Source organism: Tympanuchus pallidicinctus, unplaced genomic scaffold, assembly GCF_026119805.1.
Source record: "Tympanuchus pallidicinctus isolate F22 unplaced genomic scaffold, pur_lepc_1.0 scaffold14, whole genome shotgun sequence".
Taxonomy (NCBI): domain Eukaryota; kingdom Metazoa; phylum Chordata; class Aves; order Galliformes; family Phasianidae; genus Tympanuchus; species Tympanuchus pallidicinctus.
This window is the reverse complement of record NW_026294659.1, coordinates 16,454,582-16,474,175: the sequence shown is the minus strand read 5'-3', so window position 1 is coordinate 16,474,175 and position 19,594 is coordinate 16,454,582. Positions and strand designations below refer to the sequence as shown.

The window sequence follows — 19,594 nt, the reverse complement described above, 5'->3', positions numbered from 1 at the left end:
GCTCCAGTCCTCTGACACGATTCAGAGTTTGTTATATTTCCACAGATAGCATGCATTCAATTACCTGCATGATAATTAATATATGAACACCTCTCTTGGGTAGTGATTGATGATGTTTCCAGTCTTCTATTCCATGGTCTCTTCTATAGTCTAGTGTCCTTTTAGCATCATGACAGTCCAACCGACAGCATTTTACTTCATCCAGTGGTCTTCCTTGCTCTTCCTCCAGATGAACTTTCTTCATTGATGCACGCTCAGTAGGAGGATGCCTATTATAAGTAATTTATAGATACCAAAATCGTAAGATTTGCTCACTCAGCCATTATTTCTGAGCATCTGCTCATCCTTGGATAGAGAGAAGTTTGGCAAGCTTAGTGATATATACCAGGGTGTTGGAAAATAAGGAGGATAGAGGGGAGCATCTTGACATCTGCTTATTGCACCCCACTATACTCACGGATGAAACAGTTTGGCCTTGTGTGGAGGCCCTGACTCCTCTTGATGTTTGATAGCCTACTCGTGTCTTTTCATTATTGTGCTTCTTTTGCTGAACTTCTCTTAAATAGCCTTACAACATGCTTCTAGTCCATAATGCAACATCTAAAAGCCATTACAGTTTTGCAAGCTGATCACATAATACAACAGTTCAACAGCTAAAAATGTGCTACTACAATATATTGTGTATTTACTTCTTCAGATCAGAACTAAGCAGGTGCAATTCCTTACCAGCTCGGATCTTGCCAAGTTAACTATTTGCAGATTTATACATCCATCTTGGCCCCTCCACAGATAGACAACAGGGAAACGTCAGGTGCTGCCTGCGTTTCAACTCGAGCACCGGAGCCTCGCGGAGAGGGAATTTCCCCGAGGACTGCGGTTCCTCCTTCCCCACGCCGCCCCGCCCCGCCCCGCCGGGAGCGGCAGTGCGGAAGGGCTGCGGGGCAGCCCCGCTGTTGGGGCAGCGCCCGGCTCCGTGAGGCTGCGGCTGACGGCGGGAGGGAGCCGCCATGGCAGCCGCCCTACGGGGCGCCCTCTGGAGCTGCCTGCTGCTGTGCGGTGAGTGAGGTGGGCGGGGAAGCGCCTCAGCGGGGCGCTCGGCGGCGGTGGGACCCGGCCTGCGTGGGGAGTCGGGCTGCGCGAAACCCGAGGGGGCAAGGAGTGCGGAGCGGGGCTCCGCTCCTGTGCTGTCGGAGCAGCGGTCGGGTGAGGCTTGTATACGAGGCTCAGGTGTGCCCTTCCATTTCGTTTCAGTATCAGCGATTGCTTTAAAATGATTAAGTTGCAGCAGTAATGGACTATGGCCGGTGCTGTTTGAGGACTTCCTTTACTTAATTTCGGTTTTGTTCTCATCACTTACGAAGCATGCCAATCAATAGCACCTTTATCTGTATGGCATGCTTCATAGATTTCTTCTTCGAAGCTACTTCTCCTTTAACTCCCTTTTTCCGAAGGGCGGCTGTTAAAAGGGACAAAAAGAGCATTTGAAATGTCGGTACTAATCCACGCAGTGATGACATCTGTGAGGGTTCTGTTTCATTCTTTTAGTGCTGGGCAGAGAGACTCTTCTTCATTCCAGGCCAGGTTGGATGGGGCCCCGGGCAGCCTGAGCTGCTGAGGAGCAGCCCTGCCCATGGCAGGGTTTGGGGCGGGTGAACTTTCCAACCCAAACCCTTCTGGATCTGTGGTTTGTGCCCCCCTTCAGCAAAAAAATAAAAATAAAAATAAATAAAAAATCATCCACACATCCATGTTTAGCCCTAGTGCTACAGGAGCACTGCTGAGAAACAGTGCTGGCAATCTCAGTGAAAGCTTGTGCGGGCAGTTTGGTAGGCAACAAGTCATAAGCAGGAGCTGTCATTGCTCAGAAGTGATGTTATTGTGAAGGCAGTACTTACTGGAAGTCATTGATGCCAGCTGATTTGTCTTTGTTGTGCAATCTTGAGACAAATGATAGGCATCAGGGGTTGATTAGTTGTTGGAATGTGGCTAGCACATGCTCGAATGTGTTTGAGAAAACATTTTAAAGGCTGAGATTGAAAAGGAGGGTTGTATTTATTTCATGGGTGACTGAAAAGACAGGGGGGGAACACACACTAAAATGTTTGTTGTTGATTGCTCCCAGTGTCTGGAATAGTGCCCAAGCCCCGAAATGCAAGGATAAAGTCAGTAAATTTTCGGAGCGTTTTACTATGGGACCCACCTCCGGTTCACAGAGGCAATCTAAGTTACACTGTCCAGTTCAAAAGGTAAGTATGGCAGAGTTGTGGTGATATTGTTTTTTAAAATCCACATTTTACAGCTGTGCACGTTTGCTTTCTTTCAATTTTTATAGGGAAATTGGTAGCTCGCCTTTTCTTTTAGCTTGTGAGATGCTTGTCTTTTGAGCTGAATAACAAGGCTGACATTTTTTCTATGCGAATAGAATAGAATAGAATAGAATAGAATAGAATAGAATAGAATAGAATCACTCAGGTTGGAAAAGACTGTAAAGATCATCAGTCCAACCATGACCTAACCATCCTACCCTAACTCTAACAGCCCTCCACTAAATCATGTCCCTGAGCACCACATCCAAATGGTTTCTAAACACTTCCAGGGATGGAGACTCTACCACCTCCCTGGGGAGCCTGTTCCAGTGCTTTACAACCCTTTCTGTAAAGAAGTGTTTCTTGATATCTAACCTAAACTTACCCTGGCACAACTTGAGGCCATTTCCCCTTGTCCTGTCATCTGTCACCAGTGGGAAGAGACCAACTCCTCTCTCACTGTAAGCACCTTTCAGATAGTGGAAGAGAGCAGTAAGGTCTCCCCCCAGCCTCCTTTTCCCCAGACTAAGCAGCCCCAGTTCCTTCAGTCTCTCCTCATAGGACATATTCTCCAAGCCCTTCACAAGCCTTGTTGCCCTTATCTGGATCTGCTCCAGCACCTCAATGTCCTTTCTGTACTGAGGTGCCCAAAACCAAAGCAGTTTCATATGTACTTCTTCAGAACTGGAAACACATTTTAAAGTTGACTCTTAAGAGCTGCGTGTATGTTCTTCACTGCCTGCATAGCCATCACCTGTTGTTTGACAGCTGTAATCCTGCTGAGCATTAGGACCTTCTCTGATCTCTCATCTTTAGCAGCATAATCTCTTATTAAACAGTCCCCAGTCAGCTCTCAGGCTCTGTTTCCCCTGCTCTCTCTTAGACACATCTCTGAGGGGTCTAGCAAAGTCAATTAGAGAGCAAAGACACACACAGAGGTATTGTTCAATATGTGCAGTCTGGTCTAATACCTGCTGAATCACATCTTTGTGACCACTGCCAAGAAAAGGGCTTCTATTTTCTGACTCTCTGAGTCTGTCATGAATGCAAATGTATATATGAAGTGCCTAATGTGTGTGTATACACTAGAAATAATCTACCTTGATCTACCTTTCCTTGTCCATGAGTCATAACTGGGTGCATTAAGAAGCAGATATGCCACTGTCCCGGTTCACTGACAGGAAAGATATTTTGTCCATTTTATAGTTTACCCATCATTTACTTTTTTTTTTTTTTCCCTTCTTCTTCCATACAGCAATTTCCCTAAGCAGGACTTTACCAATGTGGCAACCAACCTGAACGTCACGGAGTGCGACATCTCTGCTCTGTCTGTTTATGGAACCTATGTGCTACGGGTCAGGGCGGTGTGGGAAAATGAGCACTCGGACTGGGCGCTCGTCAGGTTTAAGCCAATGGCTGACAGTAAGCCTTCTTCTAATCTGCCATGAAAATGTTTGCTGTTGGTGCAACTGTACAATTTGGCCCCAGAAGAAAAGCTATAGTGTGGAAATCCATTTTAAATGTAATTATGTTGAAAAAATGAAATGTTAGTTGTAGCACTTTCATTTTTTGAAGGCCGAAGTTGCTCTCAGAAAATGTCGAAGGTTCACTGTTTTACCTGAATATTAGTATTGGGATTCAAAACCCCTTTGGGGGAGGTTTTATTTTATTCCATTTTTAAAAGGGGGCATTCAAAAGTTTGTGTTTTTTTGTCAAGAAATAATCTGAATTGTACAATACTGTCATTCTGTTAGTGAAGCTTTACAGCCCTTTATGAAAGATATTGACCTATATGATTGTGTACAGCGGAGATATTAATCATAGAATCATTTAAGGTTGAAGACCTCTAAGAACCACAGAATGGCCCAGGTTGGAAGGGACCTCAAGGATCATGAATCTCCAACCCCCTACCACATGCAGGGCCCCATCCAATCTGGCCTTGATTGATCCCCTGGCCTCCAGGGACAGGGCATCCACAGCCTCTCTGGGCAGCTCGTGCCAGCACCTCACCCCTCTCATAGAGCTGTCACCTGGTCCAGCTGTAATTATGAATATCTTATCTGAGCACTGGAACGTGGGAGTGAGTTTTACCAATAAGAACCTTTATTTCTTACGTTCCTCCTCTGCTCATAAGCAAAATCAACTTGTTTTAGACCATGTAATTAATGTTACCCAAGACTTTTTTTTCCTCACAACTCTTAATACCAAATCTCACATTTGAGAAATACTTCTTAAAATCCTTTCTTTTTTTGCTCAGTCTTCATTTGCTTAATTTCAGCATTCTCTTCCTTGGATTTCAGAGAATCTTACAGCTTTGTTTTTCCAAACATTTCTATTAGTTATCTCTCCGAAAGCATAATGTTGATGTAACTTAATCTGCCCAGAACAGAAGTGCTGGAACACAGCAAAATAAACAAAATACAACATTGCAAACTAATGTGGGTGTCCAACCTTTTAGCTTGCCTGGGCTGCATTGAGTGAACAACAATTGTCATGGGCCACACATAAAATATGTAATATAGATAATGTATAGAAGTAGCAAAACTTCTTTTTATAAACATACATTTCTGTATAAGCATAAAATTAAGGAGACAACAACAACAACAAAAGTCCCATAAAACTAGCAGATTGGACATGTATGGCAAATGTAAATTACAGCCAAAAGAAAGCATAATACAAAAAGTATGGACGGGTTATCAGAGCAGAGAGCAAACATGTAAAGCATTAACAAAGTTGTAGTTTGATGTATGTTTGAAAGAAAATGTAACCTTCAGTGCAGGCTTGGCTTTAAAGAGGCACTTTAGGCCTGAATTGAGAAAGTCTGGGTAGAAGGACCTGGGAGTACCACCTGGGCCAAATCTCTGCAGAAGACGTGGAGATTTTTAAGGTGGTCATAGCTGATCTGAGCAAGGCACCTTGATAAAAAATACCTGAATGCCTCTCTGTGTTACCATTTCTGGTGGTGTATATTTTATTTTTTTCTAAAAGAAATTCCATGTTTAACTGTAGAAAAAGCTTAAGAAGATGAGACTAATGGAGCCTTCCTCATGTTATTTTTCACAAGTTCAAAAACAAACAAATTAATGAGCATTACATGAATCCATGGTTCAGAAAAGAAAAAATGTTTTATTAAATACATATCTCTCAATGCAGAATTATCTGTATATTGAGCTTTTCCTTTCCTAGGCACTTTATAGTGTGACTGTAGGTAGGTCAAACTTTATTACAGGCAGCTAAGGCAGAGTTGTGCTGCTGGAATTAGAGGAGGCTTTAATGGGGAGCTCACAGCATGTAATGCTGTTGACAACTCAGCTACTCATGAAATTAGGTGGTGGCACAAAAACTTGATAAAGACAGGCCATTTTTGAAATACAATATTTAACCTAAGGAGCTCAATCAAGATGCACAGAAATAATAAAAATGTTTCAGTTTGTCAAAACAATCACTGTGAAAAAAACATTGAGATGCTTCACTGGAAGGTCTCCTCAGATGACAGATGTTGCAACAGTGCATCTCAGGAGGAGAAGTGAGCAATAACCCATGGAAATAGTCCTTCCTCCCCAAGGGTGCCCGCAGCTGGAAAAGGAGAACTGAGTGAATTGAATATGTTAACTGCAAAAACAAATGTCTTTGAAGAGCCTTTCTATTAAGAAAGGGTTTATTTATGCCTGACCCAGGACAGAAAATTACTTTCTTCTAATGCATAAAAAAGATTTAAAGCATGAATTATCACAGTTTATGTAAAAATTCAGCATGAAAACAACACAAAACTGAATTCTGCTCTTTCGTCTCTTCCATATAGCGGTCATTGGGCCACCCAGTGTGAATGTGAAGTCTGAGTCGGGGACTTTGCACGTGGACTTTACAGGCCCGGCTGCTGACCATGAGCATGACAAGTGGTCTCTTAAGCAATATTACGGCTCATGGAACTACCGAATACACTACTGGAAGAAGGGTGGCAATAAAAAGGTAACTTCTGCCTCCAGGATGTTGTGACCCCCTGACTTTGGTATAGGGTTTTCATGGTAAAATGCTGTTTCAACAAAATAACAGTATTGGAATAAAACTGTATCACTACCAATTAGAGAATGAAGCCTAGTGAGTACAACTGGTATTCAGAGCAAAATGGCAGACAGTTGTGTAGCTAAACAGTAGCACAGAGATGATTTGCTCCTTCTTTAATTAGAAATAACTGCTACATTATAAGACTTTATTCCCTCAGGAAGTGGTGCTTTGATTTGTGGTGCAGTCTTCCCACCAAGTCTGTGTATTTCACACACACAGGCAAGGGAATACTTAGAAGCTGTGACATCAGTGGTATCTACGAACATGGTGATAAGCTGACTTAGATTCAAATCTCGTGTCGTTGCTTTAGTTTATGCTCTTTGTGGAACACTGAGCTTTCACACCACCATGGCTGGGGCTCTCTGTTCCTGTGATCATCTTTTCACCTCATCGCTTTCTATTTCATCCTGCTTTCTTTGATGGACAGCCTTTTCCTCAGGCAGATGTGTCACTCAGCTCAAAAGGCCTCTCCTTAGAGAACTGGTTAAAGATCATAAATGATTTATTAAATATTTAGGGTCATAAATTCCATTACAGGAAAAGAAGGAAGCACTTTACTGGAAGGGTTTGGTACGTCACTAGGATTTTCATCTAGTAGGACTCCATTACATATAATTCTAATGTGTGTTTGTTACTGTGCAAAACTCCTTGGCATTCAATTCCAGAAAATTAAGGATCGTTAGCTCCCAAACAATACGTGCTTTTCAGTTCCCCAGTTACAAGAAACAAAGGTGGTTTTGCGTATGAGCCACAAACTTAGATCATTTACCAGAGAAAGTGGGAACTTCAGCTAGAGTCTGTGCTTGTAACTCCTCAGTGTTTGGTCTTACAAATTTCCCAACAGCATCAAAGAGTCAAAAGGACAGACTGCGTAATTTCATAGGCTGTTCTTCTGAAGTGGAGGCCTGCTCAAAATCTTGAATACTTACTAGAAAGTCTTCTCAGCCCTAAGAGTCTGTTTTTATTACATACTGAGCCAAGTCATAGGAGTTGCTATATTTTGCAGGGACCATATAGGTAACTAAAGAAACATAACCAACCATGCCTGCAAAGAGCAAATTGCATCATTGTCCATCATCTAATAATTCAATAATCCTTTTTATTTCTCTGTCTTCTAAATTTTGTCTAGATCTTCCATCATACTGGCTCTGGAACTAAGTGATGTTTGTCTGTAACAGCATTCTCAGGTGATCTCATCGGGCAAGGCAATTCTTTCTCTCTGCAAGCATCCCATTAATCACATCTCTGTAGGGCTTTTTAGTCCACAGCTTCACTAATGCAGCTAGAGGCAGACAAAGGCAGTGGTGTGAGTGATCTCTCATTCCAACCAGAGACGAAATCAGTGAGAGTTATCAGTTGTTTGACACTGGTAAGGCGTTTCATTCTGCCTTTAAAAGCCTGATTCACATAGCAGCTGTAACTGCTAGGATTTGTTCTACTGCCATTTAAATTACTTTGTACATTCACTGAACTCATGCTTTGCATTTATTTTGTATCCTTCTCTTTTATTAGGTAATTCACATAGATACTAAGCATAACTCTGAAATATTATCTCAGTTGGAGCCATGGACGATATACTGTATTCAAGTGCAAGGGGTTATTCCTGAGTGGAACAAAACAGGAGAACTGAGTCAAGAGCTTTGTGAGCAGACCAGTCATAATGGTAAGATCTGCAGCATCAGAATGTTATAAACATGGTGTTCAATTAGGAAATGTACAGAGGCATCCAAAGTGAAAATCCATGTAATGTGTAAGCCTTCCAAAAATTGATGTGTTGATTAGTTTAGTATTATTTGGTGACATGTGCACCTTTGGAACTGAGGGGGTAGAAACTAAAAGCTACAACGAGTATGGCTCTGATCACAATCCCTTCACTGCAGAAGCTTCTGCATTGCTCAGTCTTTGAAAATAAGAGTTAAATGAAGTACAGGCTCTTTACTGATCACCGTTGTGTTTCTGAATTCCAGTTACTATTAGCTGTACTCACTGTTAGCTGTACTCACTGTTGTACAAAAGCTTTTGTTCCACAAATCTGAGAAAGGAATTGGACTCCAAATTGCAGTCTGCTCCATCTGTGATGCTGTGGCCAATGTCTGCCATGAGGCCACAGTGTATTTTCTGAAAATACACTGCGTGTTTTCTGTGTAAAGCACAGTAGTTGTTAATTGATGATAAAAACAAATTGCTTTTCATGTTTAAGGCACCAAAAACACATTCACTTCCAGCCATGCCACCTTAGCTGCTGCCCAGGGAATCCAGCAATCTGTATCGTTGGACCCTGCCATCTCATCAGGGAGATTTAGGATAAAAGATCAGTTAAAAAGAGAGAATGAAACACTACACAATGTCTTTTTCATAGACATAATGTGTTACTTCAGGTAACTTACACCTTCTCTTCAGGCAGAGACACAAGTTAATGAGGAGAGGAAACCATCTTTGGGAACCTAATCTGTTACTCTTAAAAATGTCCTAAATATTTTTCCTACCTGTATGTTATCTGCATGCACTGCAGTTGAATTGCAGATGGGTTTAGGTGATGGTGTTGCTTGTTCATCTGTTGCTAAAGCAGCACTTAGCAATCGCGATGTAAAATATTTTCAGTGTTGCATGGCTACGTCGTTCCCATCACCTGTTGTGAAATCCATGAATGGACGCAAATTTTCTCCAAGTCTCAGTGTTTTGGAGGCCTACAGGATTTTGTCCTGTGGCTTTACTTTGCTGCCATTGTTACATGTGTCCTTAAGAGAAAAATGAATCCCTACACTCTGGCAGTATCAACTCCTACACCCCAAGAATATCAAAAAATGTATACAAGAGCTTTCTTCTCACATATCATCCTGTGCATGCTCACATTCATCTTTCACTTAGTGTTGCATGCAGAATCATGTAGCAGTGTAACTATAAATTTCTAAATCTAATAATTTTTATATGCACTTTATGGAGAACCTTCTCAGCCTATTAAGACAGGTTGTTTTTTTATAATTCCATTGGGAAAGTGATTATTTGACGAGCATGTATAGAATTCGTAATTGCAGTTTTAATGTATTTTTCTTTGTATCTTTGCAGGTGTAACTCCTGTGTGGATAGTTGTGATTGTTCTTCTAGGATCAATGCTGGCTGTTATAATATCTGTTCCTATTTGTTTCATTTCCTTTTGGTATCTGTACCGGCTCACCAAGCATGTTTTCTGCCCTTCATATATTTTCCCACAACACTTGAAAGAGGTTTGTTCCCTTCCTACCACAATTAAAATCAGCCTTTTCAGTACAACTGTTTGCTTCTCAAAGCTTCTCTGCAGCCAAACCTTTTCATTTGATCTTGCATTCTTCCTTTGCTCCTGGTTGTCAGCCATGTGGGAGGCTTGTAGATGATAAAGGACAGTGCTGGTTATTGGTAGGTGCTCTGAAGAACTCATTCTGCTATCTGCTAGTGCATATCTATTGTGTATGGTAGCTCTTGCTCTTCTGCCATATGTGAACTACAGAACTACAGACAATTTATTCAACTAAGCATAAGTGATGAAGTTGTGAACTTTGGGAAAAGCTGACAAAAGAAGGTACATTTCTGCAGGAGCGTGGTGGTGGAAATTGGTTCATTTCATGCTTAGTTTCAGACACTTAAAGGTTATAAATCTTGCATAAATTTTACCTCATTTTCTTTATCGGGTTCTGCATGGATATAAGCGTAGTGTTGAAATCAGACTTCCTTTTGAAGAATACTGGTGTAAAATAAACTTTAAAATGCCATATTTCTGAATTGCTCTGCAACAGGATAGTCTAGAATACTTAAAGGTTGGATAATTAAAAAAATTGGCATAGACTTTTACTCCTAAAGCAATTATATAATCTGTAATATGAGGCTTTCTGTGGCTTAGAAACAGGATGTTTTCTTGCATTTTGAAGTCAGAGAATAGCAGGTGTTAACCCATGGTTCCTCTTAATATAGAGAGCAGCTGAGATCTGTCTCCACTTTCTCATTTTTCACTTCAGACTGTACACCTCTCCTGAAATGGTTATTACACAAATATACTAAAACTCAACTTCAGCAAAGAATTGAGTGAAATCTGAAGACTCGGGATAGAATAAGCCATTGCTTCCAGCAATGACTTCGTTACCCATGCAGCAACTTTAAATCAGTTATGCTAAATCAGAATCTCTGAGGAACAAGGTTATGCAAAATGTTATATGTGCTAAAGTTGCTAACTTATACTGCTCTCAATTTCCTGAGGTATTTCTTCAGCCTTTCATTTTGCCTCCTTCAGGATTTGGCACTCTAAAGGTTTGTAGCAGGCCTAGCAATCACCTTGTACTGTAAGTTAAGCATACGCTCAGCACTCAGCAGTTGCTGAACCTGGAGCTCAGCTGCTGTGTAGGCATAGCTCTGCAGATCTCCCTCCCTATCCTTTACCCAGTAGTTATGTTTTATGTTGACATTTAAAACAGCACTATTCAATGTATCAAGCTAACATCTCTCTGAGATGGTTCAGATGATTTGCGTCTCTTGAAGCTATTCTACAAATCTCTGTGGGCTCCTTCACCTGCAGCAAAATCATCATCATTTTTCTTCCCAAACAAAACCTAGGAGGTTGGTTTTTATAAAGAAAGTAAGTTTATGTTCCACAGAAGTTGCTTGCCATGGGGTTGGTTCTTACAAATAAAGGCACTTCTGGTTTGCAAGGGGAGAAGAGGTTGCTCTATTATCAGCACTCTAAAGGACTTCTATGGACTAAGAAAGCTAGCTTGTGTGGAAAACAATATAAAGCATATTTCTGAGCAAGCAGGATGGGGTGGCTGGTGCAGCTTACCTCTCATTTCCTCTTTCCTTCACAGTTTTTGAGCAAGCCTCCTAGTGGTTCGCAGTTTATTTCTCCAGTTCCACAAGAAGAGCATCATTTTCATGATTGGCTCACTGTCATTTCAGAAGAACCTAAAAGTCAAAGTGATGAAACTGTGGAAGAGGCCAGCGAAACAACAGAATGCCATCGGGACTCCAAACAAGAAGTTTCTGATTCAGAAATTCTGTCACCTTTGGAAAGGGACTGAACACTCCTCCCACTTCAGTCACATTGAAAGAAAAGCAAAGGTTGTTAAGTTTCTCTTATTGCTGCGTTCTTAGGGAAATTCGTATTTGAAACTCAGCACAGACTTCAAACGTTGTTTTTTAAAGTCCAAGACACTCGCTGATGGCTGTGAAAGTAAATGATACATAATTTTTTGCCACTGTTTTTAGTGGCTCGCTGGGAAGTTGTAGCAATACTCTGGCTATACTATGCCATTAATTTAAAAAGCAAATATCAGAAATATGATACTAGCTAATTTAACTTGGTTGAACTATTTATTGCAACAGCTAGTCACAATGGCACGCTGTATAAGGTTTTTACAGCAAAATTACATTTTGCAAAGAAAGAGCCAACCAGACTTATTTTTATAATGAGAAAGTGTGTATATTTAAGATATCCATAGCAACGGAATCTTTTTATTGTATTTGTTTTTTTTTTTAATCTGATGCAGAACTCTGGAGTTATTCACAGTGAGTAATGTACCATCATAATAAACCAAACATTAATATTCAGTGTGATTTGCATTGCAAGGTCTTATTCATCCTTGCTAAGTAAAACAGGAACATAGCACTGCATTGCCAGGCAGTCCTCTGTGTTCGGGTGTTGCTCAGTCCTCTGAGCTTCTGCCCTGCAGTTTCTATGGCTTACTGAAGTTTACCTACCTCATCCAGAGTCGACTGAACTCTATGGAAAACTTTGCAGTTAAAGAGAGATTTAAAAGTTCATTTTATTTACTTATTGATACATATTCTCAGTTAAAAAAAAAAAAAAAATTGGAAGCAGCTGTTTGTGACATGCTATGACATGCTATGTAATGCTACCTGAGGTTAACAGACCTTCATTTGTGTGAAGGTTATGTCCACACCACTATCATCAAGCGGGACCTTTGCACTGCGCTCTAACCCTGTGAGTGATGCAATTTTTTTGGTACATGTATTATTACATTCAATTGACAACGAAAAATGCAGTCAGCAGAAGTGACTTGTTACAAATGAAACTGTGTAACCTCATGTGGAAATGACAATGTTTGGGGTTACAGTCTTGAGGCTTGTTAGCATGCATTGCAGGAACTGTTGCAGAAAGAACCATGAGAACAGGCGCTGATTCTTTGTACAGGGTAGTCACATGTAGTTGGGATTAGCTTTTCCTGTACTTTCCAATTTCCATCACCTTTTGTTTTAATGAACCATTTGGGATATGGAAATGTGAGAAGGCACTTCTGCTCTGTTTGTTCGGACATTTTGTGTGGCATACTTGGCTTGCCTCTCTGCCATAAAAATGCACCTCCTTCCATATTAGCAGCTTCTTCAACTTCTGTACATTGATTGGTTGGTTTTTTGTTTTTTGTTTTTTTCTCAAAAGCAAAAATGACATAGCATAGCTCTTATGCCAGCAGTGGACTGGCCAGCTGACAATAGAATAAGGCTGACATTTCCCTGCCCTTTCTCTCTCTGACTGCTGATTTTCATGGAAAAACATGAAGTTCTTGTCTATTAGAAGCAGCTGAAAACAATGAATTATGATGAGGGCACAGATAAGGCACTGTGCTCTGCCACTTGATCACAGATTCATTGGCAAGCCCAACTTAAAAATAAAAACCTTGGCTATTTGGAAATACAGTCTCTTTAGATTAAGGCAGCAAGAATCTGTTCAAGAACATTGTTTCTGAAATCTTGAGAGTTTGGCTTTTCCCATTTAAAAAGAGGAAGTGTTTCCCCTTGCGTCTCTACTGACACAGTTGTTGTATCACGAGGAGAGGAGAGGGATTGTTCCTCTTTCAGTGAATTCAAAGCAGGGAAAGGAAGCATTTGTCTTGATAACCTTGGTTAACTTTGCTTTGATATGGAACATGCTGTCCTCAAAGAAACAGCTGCCTTTCACTCGCTGTCTGTGTCACCATCAAAATCCTTTATGTGATTGACTCCAAGATGAAAAATATATTCATAGTCCAGCTGCGCCTTGGTTAGCATGCAATAGGAGTGAATTCCTCAACTCTACATCTCTGTGGTTCATGGGGGTTTCCAGAAAGTCCTTGGATGACTTCTAGTTTCTTTGCTAAATTTGACTCTTCTGACACCATACCAGGGTTTATGGCTAAAAAGGCTGTGATGATTTGTACTTCACAGCTCCCACACACAGCACTCATTGAGAATTCATCTGTGATAAAGGTGGAGTGTTCACAAGTGCAGCTCCAGCAGATAACACAGATAACAGGTCAAGGAACCTGTTGGGGCAAACCATATTCTTTTTTGTGTAATTCGAAGGACATTTTTGTTAAATTTCAGCCACACAATATAAAGGATGAAGACAGAGCTGTGCAACGAGGATGTGAAGAATTCACAGCACTACAAAAAGGAAAAGCCCAGCTCATTTTTTACTTCTGACTTTTCACCTCTGACATGTCTGTTCACCTCATTTATAATTATCCTGGCTAAAGCCAAGCTAAGCCATTCATGCCTCCAGCTTTCACTCACACTTTTCTAAGCAGCTTTTCTCGGGTATGGCAGGCTGTTCCAGCTAAGGCCCAGTCACAATTAGACTAAAGGACAAAGTGACAAGGGGTGATATATCTAGAAACTCTGGACCTTGTCTCACAAAGCCAACCCTCAAGTTCCACCACATCAGTAGCTCCTTTGGAAGGCAATGGCATGAGATCCTTCTCTGTAAGAGCCCTCTGTGCCTCTTCAGAGACCAACAATCTAAATGAGCTTAGCTTGTGGTAAATATGATGAAAGCAAAACAATAAAATAACTGCACTTCTAATTCAGGTGTTTATGATTTAAACTGCAAGATAAGGAGCTTGCTGTTAAGTCTGCCAGGATTTTGACAAAGTAGAAGAGACTACTTTGGAGAAAGGGAAATAATTAAAAAAATAGCAAGAGAAGAATGACTAAGGAATGGAGAAGTAGGGAAAACAAAAGAAGAGCTTGTGGTGAACAAGACTGATCACAGAAAAGAGCAACAAAGAAAAAGTGAACAGCAGAATCCAACCCAGACGATGAGGGATGAGATCAGCCATTGCTCACTTTCTTTCTGTGTTTGGTAGCTTCAGCATCTTCTCCCCATGCGGGTTCCTTAGGCACCAGCAAAGGCAGGCTGGCTGGAGAGTGCAAATCCACACGTGCTGCCTGGCCAGAGAGACTCCAACTGAACAGTATTGCTGCAAGGGCTTTCAGGAGCTTTAACTCTACATCCACCAGGAAAAGCTTTAAAATAGCCTCTTAACAAGAAATTAAGTACAAGAATTTGTGGTACTAAGTTTGTTTCTGAGGTGGTATGGGAAATTACGTTACTAAGCATGTTTAGTTTACTGTTGATCATGTTATTAAGTGGTATGGAGTATCTGTGCAAACCAAGGCCCCTTCCATTGATATTGCACTATCTTGAGAAAGAAAGGTGAAAATAGCTATTTCTTTCACAGCTTGTACAGAAAGCACTCTGAAAAACCAACAGGACCAGGACGGCAGCGGTATCGATCCTTTGGATCTCAGTCAGCGGGATGTGTCATTAGACTGGAAGTTACTCACTTGCACACCTAATACAGAATCTTTTCCAATTTTCCTCTTGTATTCCTTTGAGTTAATACCAATGCTTTCAAGTAATTACTGTAAAAGGCTGAAGGTACAGAAAGATAACGATATCAAAAAGAAAAATGAGATAACACTGGGGAAGCCTTACAGAGGAAGCCCTGACTCCATCAGCATTGATGTGAATTCACTGGTGCTAGGACTACACACTGGCAACAGCACCAGACCAAAGAATGTTTAACACCTCAGCTCTTCCATCTTCCCATTGACAGACATTGTGTAACTCATATATCATCTCTCATTTCTACTCCTTACTTCCAGCACCTCTTGTTTACACTGCACTTCGTAAAACCAGACTGCTGGTTCTCCAAACATGGACTTTCTTTACAGACCTGTTTGGGTAACATAGCTACCAACACCATGTAAATCACACCTGGAGTTCTGAACATGGATTACATTTTCAGACATGCTGATGTAACTGTTGATACAACGAGGCTCTGAATCTCATCCTAATCAAGCACAACTTATTGATCATTATGAAGAATTATCTATAAAGAAGGAAGTTGGAGATATATTATGGCTAGGTGTTGTGAAGACACTTGGTAGTAAAAATAGACTGTAAAAAATAACAAGTTGACAGCAGACTTCTCACATTCTGGAGGCTGGTTGTTGCAAATCATGACCCCTCTGCCTTTCAAAAGCTAATGCACTCTTCTGACCAGATACCTGTGTTTTTATTTACCTGAGTTTTCTCATGCACTTAAAATATTCAGCAGTTTTGATACACAAAATTATACCTGCCCCAAAACAAACCTTCTCCTTGTAGATCTCAGTGTGTGAGGAGGGTCAGAAGAGAAGGGCAAGAGCTGAACATAAGAGTGTTTCTGCAATCTCATGAGTGTGAAGGGGTATGGAAACATGTTGGAAAGTTCGAACTTCCTTTATCTAGCCTTTCCTGATGTAAACACCCAGGTCTCAATGACAGCAAAGTCTAAAAGCAAGTTGCTGATAACGTGATGGAAGAACTTGCATCACATAGATAGAACTTGTGAAAAGCTTACTTGTGAAAAATCTCTTAACTATAGCCTTGCTATAATTCATACCAATGTCTGGAAGGGGGTAAAAAGTCTGCTTTTACGGAGGGTGATCAAGGGTTTAATGCAAGCACTGCACTCCAACTACACTTTCTTCAAGAAATGTAGAAATGGGGCCCAAATGTGCAAGCACTGTGCTGGGAAGGGAGCAGGCAGGCTTTTTGAGTGTGCACTTCACTCATAAAGTTTTTAGCTTTCAAAATGATGTAGAGAAACTAACATTCAGCTGCAGAATATCAATGCATTAACAAAAAGAAAATGATTGAATTCCTGTCAGTGAACATCAGCAAACTTCTGCACATGGCAGAAGCAGTTGGTTGTATTCTGACTTCAGTAAGAGTTTCCATGTCTTACCAGATGCCGTCACAGACTAGGAAAATTAGTTTAGCTGGAAGAAGATGAAAACAGAGCTTATATTGGGTCAGGCTACAAATGAGTCAACAGTGCACTGTTGTGAAAGAGGTAAATGCCACAGAGAATGTACAGACCACAGAATAGTACATGTAATGTGTGAGACAATCTTCCCCACTACCAGTGAGAGCTAGAGAGCTACATCCAGAGCTGGGAAAAATCAGGAGGAGGACAAAAAGCTCTGTGAAGGTTAGTGAAAAGAGCCAGCACAGTGTGGTCTAATAAAAAAAGACTTATGCTGACATGACAGTCTTCAAATATGTGAGAGACTTTTGAAAACAGGAAATGAATAAATCTCACCTCTATGTCCATGACAGACATGAAAGCAGTTTTAAGACTGAAACAAGACAGATATGAGGAAAAGATTTCTAACGATGAGAACAGAAAAAGTATGGGAGATGTTCCCTGAGAAGTGGCAGAAAACCTGACTCTAAAAGCAAAAGTCCATTGAGAAAGGGATAGACAAAAGAGCCTGCCTCCGGGGCTCTACAACATGCAGCTGGCTTCCTAAGTCCTTCCTTCCTGATCTCATGTTTCTACACTTTTCAAGCAAGATGAAATGCCGCATTTGCTTCTTTTATCCTGTTCCAGAATTGACGTGAGAAGAAACAAGGGAATGATTTGTCATTTGCCTGTCAGCCAACAGAAATAAATTCAGTGGAGCCTGCCTGGCTTGGTTTCCTCCATAGCACATGTGCTTTAGGACTGACATTCATGACCATAGGAGCACACATTATCTTCCCTGCTGTTTGGCTGCCTGCACACTGGAGATAGAGCTTCTCATAGAACAGATTTTATCAACACCGGTTTCTGTTTCTTTTTTCTGTGTCACCTGTGAGAAAGTTGCATTCAAACTTACCGGAACATAAACTGTGAATGTTGTGGCTTTTATATTAGATTACTGAATATTTCCAACAGTAAAAAGCTAGTGAGCTTGCTGTAATTTGTTTTATGATCTTTGACTGCAAGGTGGTTACTGTGAAATGTGACTGATATAAGTAAGGGTGCCATAAAAATGGTTTCCTATAAACCGTCTTCACACAAGATAAGAAATCATAAAAATGATAAATCTGGGTCAAGGTCAGAAATGATCTGCAAACAATATATTATCCTAAAAACATGTGATATCCAAGCACTGATCTCCTACAGGCTAGATCATAACCTGTCACTTATTGCAGTAGTTGCCCACTGTTGATTGCAGAAGGAAATGGTTTTTGGTTGTTTGTTTTTTTTTTTTTTTTTTTTTTTTTTCTGGTAAGGCTTCCACAGCCGAACAGACCTGAATACTTCTGCTTTATGGATGCTTTTAACCAGCCTCATCATTTTAGTACCGGAATGCTCTACATCCTGCAAGAACACATCTTGCATAATTCTTGCAGCCATCTCATAACTTTAAAGGGCACAGATTTCCTCCAAGACTGAAAAAAGAAGAAGGGTACTAAATATATCTGTTAGCATTAGCACTTTGTGACCGTGCTAGCCAAGAGCTGGCACTCACATTCTCTCAGCCACCAAAGTGTTCTTTTGTCCAGAGCCGCCTTCTCATCAGCCCCCAGAGCCCATAGCCTGCTGCCTACATTGGTTTCAAGAGTGTATGGGTGTGCAGGAAGCTGCAAAAGCAGCATGAAGCAGCTGCCTGCAGGTGTTGCTTAGATCTGCACAGCTGCAGGCAATAGGCACAAAAGAAAAATAGAGGTGTCTGCATAACTCTTTCTGTAAGTGCATGTGTGTCACAAAAGATGGCACTTTCACTAAACACTGAACCTCGTGTGCCCATGTTGTACAAATGATGTGCACACGTGCAGCAAAATCAGCACTCCTGGGAAGGAGTTGAGCAACCCCTGTGGTCAAGACTGCTGTTTACATGCAGCAACATCCACCTCGTGACAGGGAGGTGCTGTCTGGTACAGGCTCAGTCTGACCCTATCAGACAGTAGCTGTCTTCCACTATTTCTTCTTCTTCAGTTACATGAAAAGGATAAATAGCCCTTGTCAGAAAGAACACCTGTTTACACAAAATTACACAGGAAGTTGTGGTGAAGCTGATGATATTTGATAGATCATGTCCTACTCCGTTATTTTCATTACAACAGTTTCTCCTCACTGATTACCTGTTCACTATGCCACATGATGACCGTGACGGCTCCTACTGAGTGGTACTTAATAGCCTAACAATTCTGTTGATCGCTCCGTTCTGCTACACAATAAATACACTTCTGCATTACGTGTGTGTTGCATTGCATATTTATCGATCAAAATAAATTAACAGTAGAAACCTGAAATTAAGCATACATTGATTGCTTAACAACTCCACAATTCTTTCAAGAAATTGTCCTTGTAGCACACCAGATGGCATTAGACACGTACGCTTCAAACGACATGGTTATTCACAACATCTTATAAATCCTCACTGTAATTGTATCAGACTACTCTTAATTATCAGTCTTTTTGATAGTACAGGTTTGCAGCTTTTACATCCTCGATCTGGCTAAAGCTATACATTCATTCAATAACCCAGTGGATGGCAACCTTGCCCATGGCAGGCAGCTGGAACTGGATGGTCTTCAAGGGCCCTTCCAAGGGCCCTTCAAGCCATTCTATGATTCTTTGATTCTATGATTCTGTGATTTACATGGATCAATATCTTCTGGATTTCATATGCACAGTTAGAAAAAAATGGCACTGATTTTTTCTTATTAATCTAGTTTTGATGTTTCTGACAATACCAATTTCATAGTATCTCATTTTTACTCACCTTTTTGGGAACATGTGGAATATGACTGAGATACAGGCATCTTTCTGCAGTATAATCAATGGCTGTCTTCCAGGTGGCACTATACTGGCACATACATCTTCTCAACTTGTTTCACTGGTTTATGTCTTCAGTCGTCGATCATATGCCTAGTAATGTTTCTTGGTCCCCATTGTTCAAATCTGCATTTAAGAGGAGTTGCACTGTAATTTTTAAAAAGAAGAATTCTTAATGTCAGTTAAATAACAGCAGTAGTGGCAGATGAACAAACAAAAATGGCATTCTGGTTACTGGTTGCTCACCGGTTGGAGAAGCAAAGATTTTTGTATCTTACCCTTTAGCAATCCTTAAGTATTTCTTAAAAGCTACAGGCCAAACAG

The 19,594-nt window shown here is 40.8% G+C and overlaps 1 protein-coding gene across 1 annotated transcript; it reads left to right on the top strand.

Moving 5' to 3' along the window:
- Window positions 1-916: 916 nt before the first annotated feature.
- On the top strand, window positions 917-11,942 carry IL10RB (interleukin 10 receptor subunit beta). Its single transcript, XM_052673869.1, has 7 exons — window positions 917-1,056; window positions 2,123-2,246; window positions 3,562-3,728; window positions 6,109-6,275; window positions 7,884-8,034; window positions 9,438-9,595; window positions 11,201-11,942. Exons 1-7 carry the CDS (start codon window positions 1,008-1,010, stop codon window positions 11,411-11,413), a joined length of 1,029 nt encoding a protein of 342 aa, XP_052529829.1. The 5' UTR covers window positions 917-1,007; the 3' UTR covers window positions 11,414-11,942.
- Window positions 11,943-19,594: the final 7,652 nt, after the last annotated feature.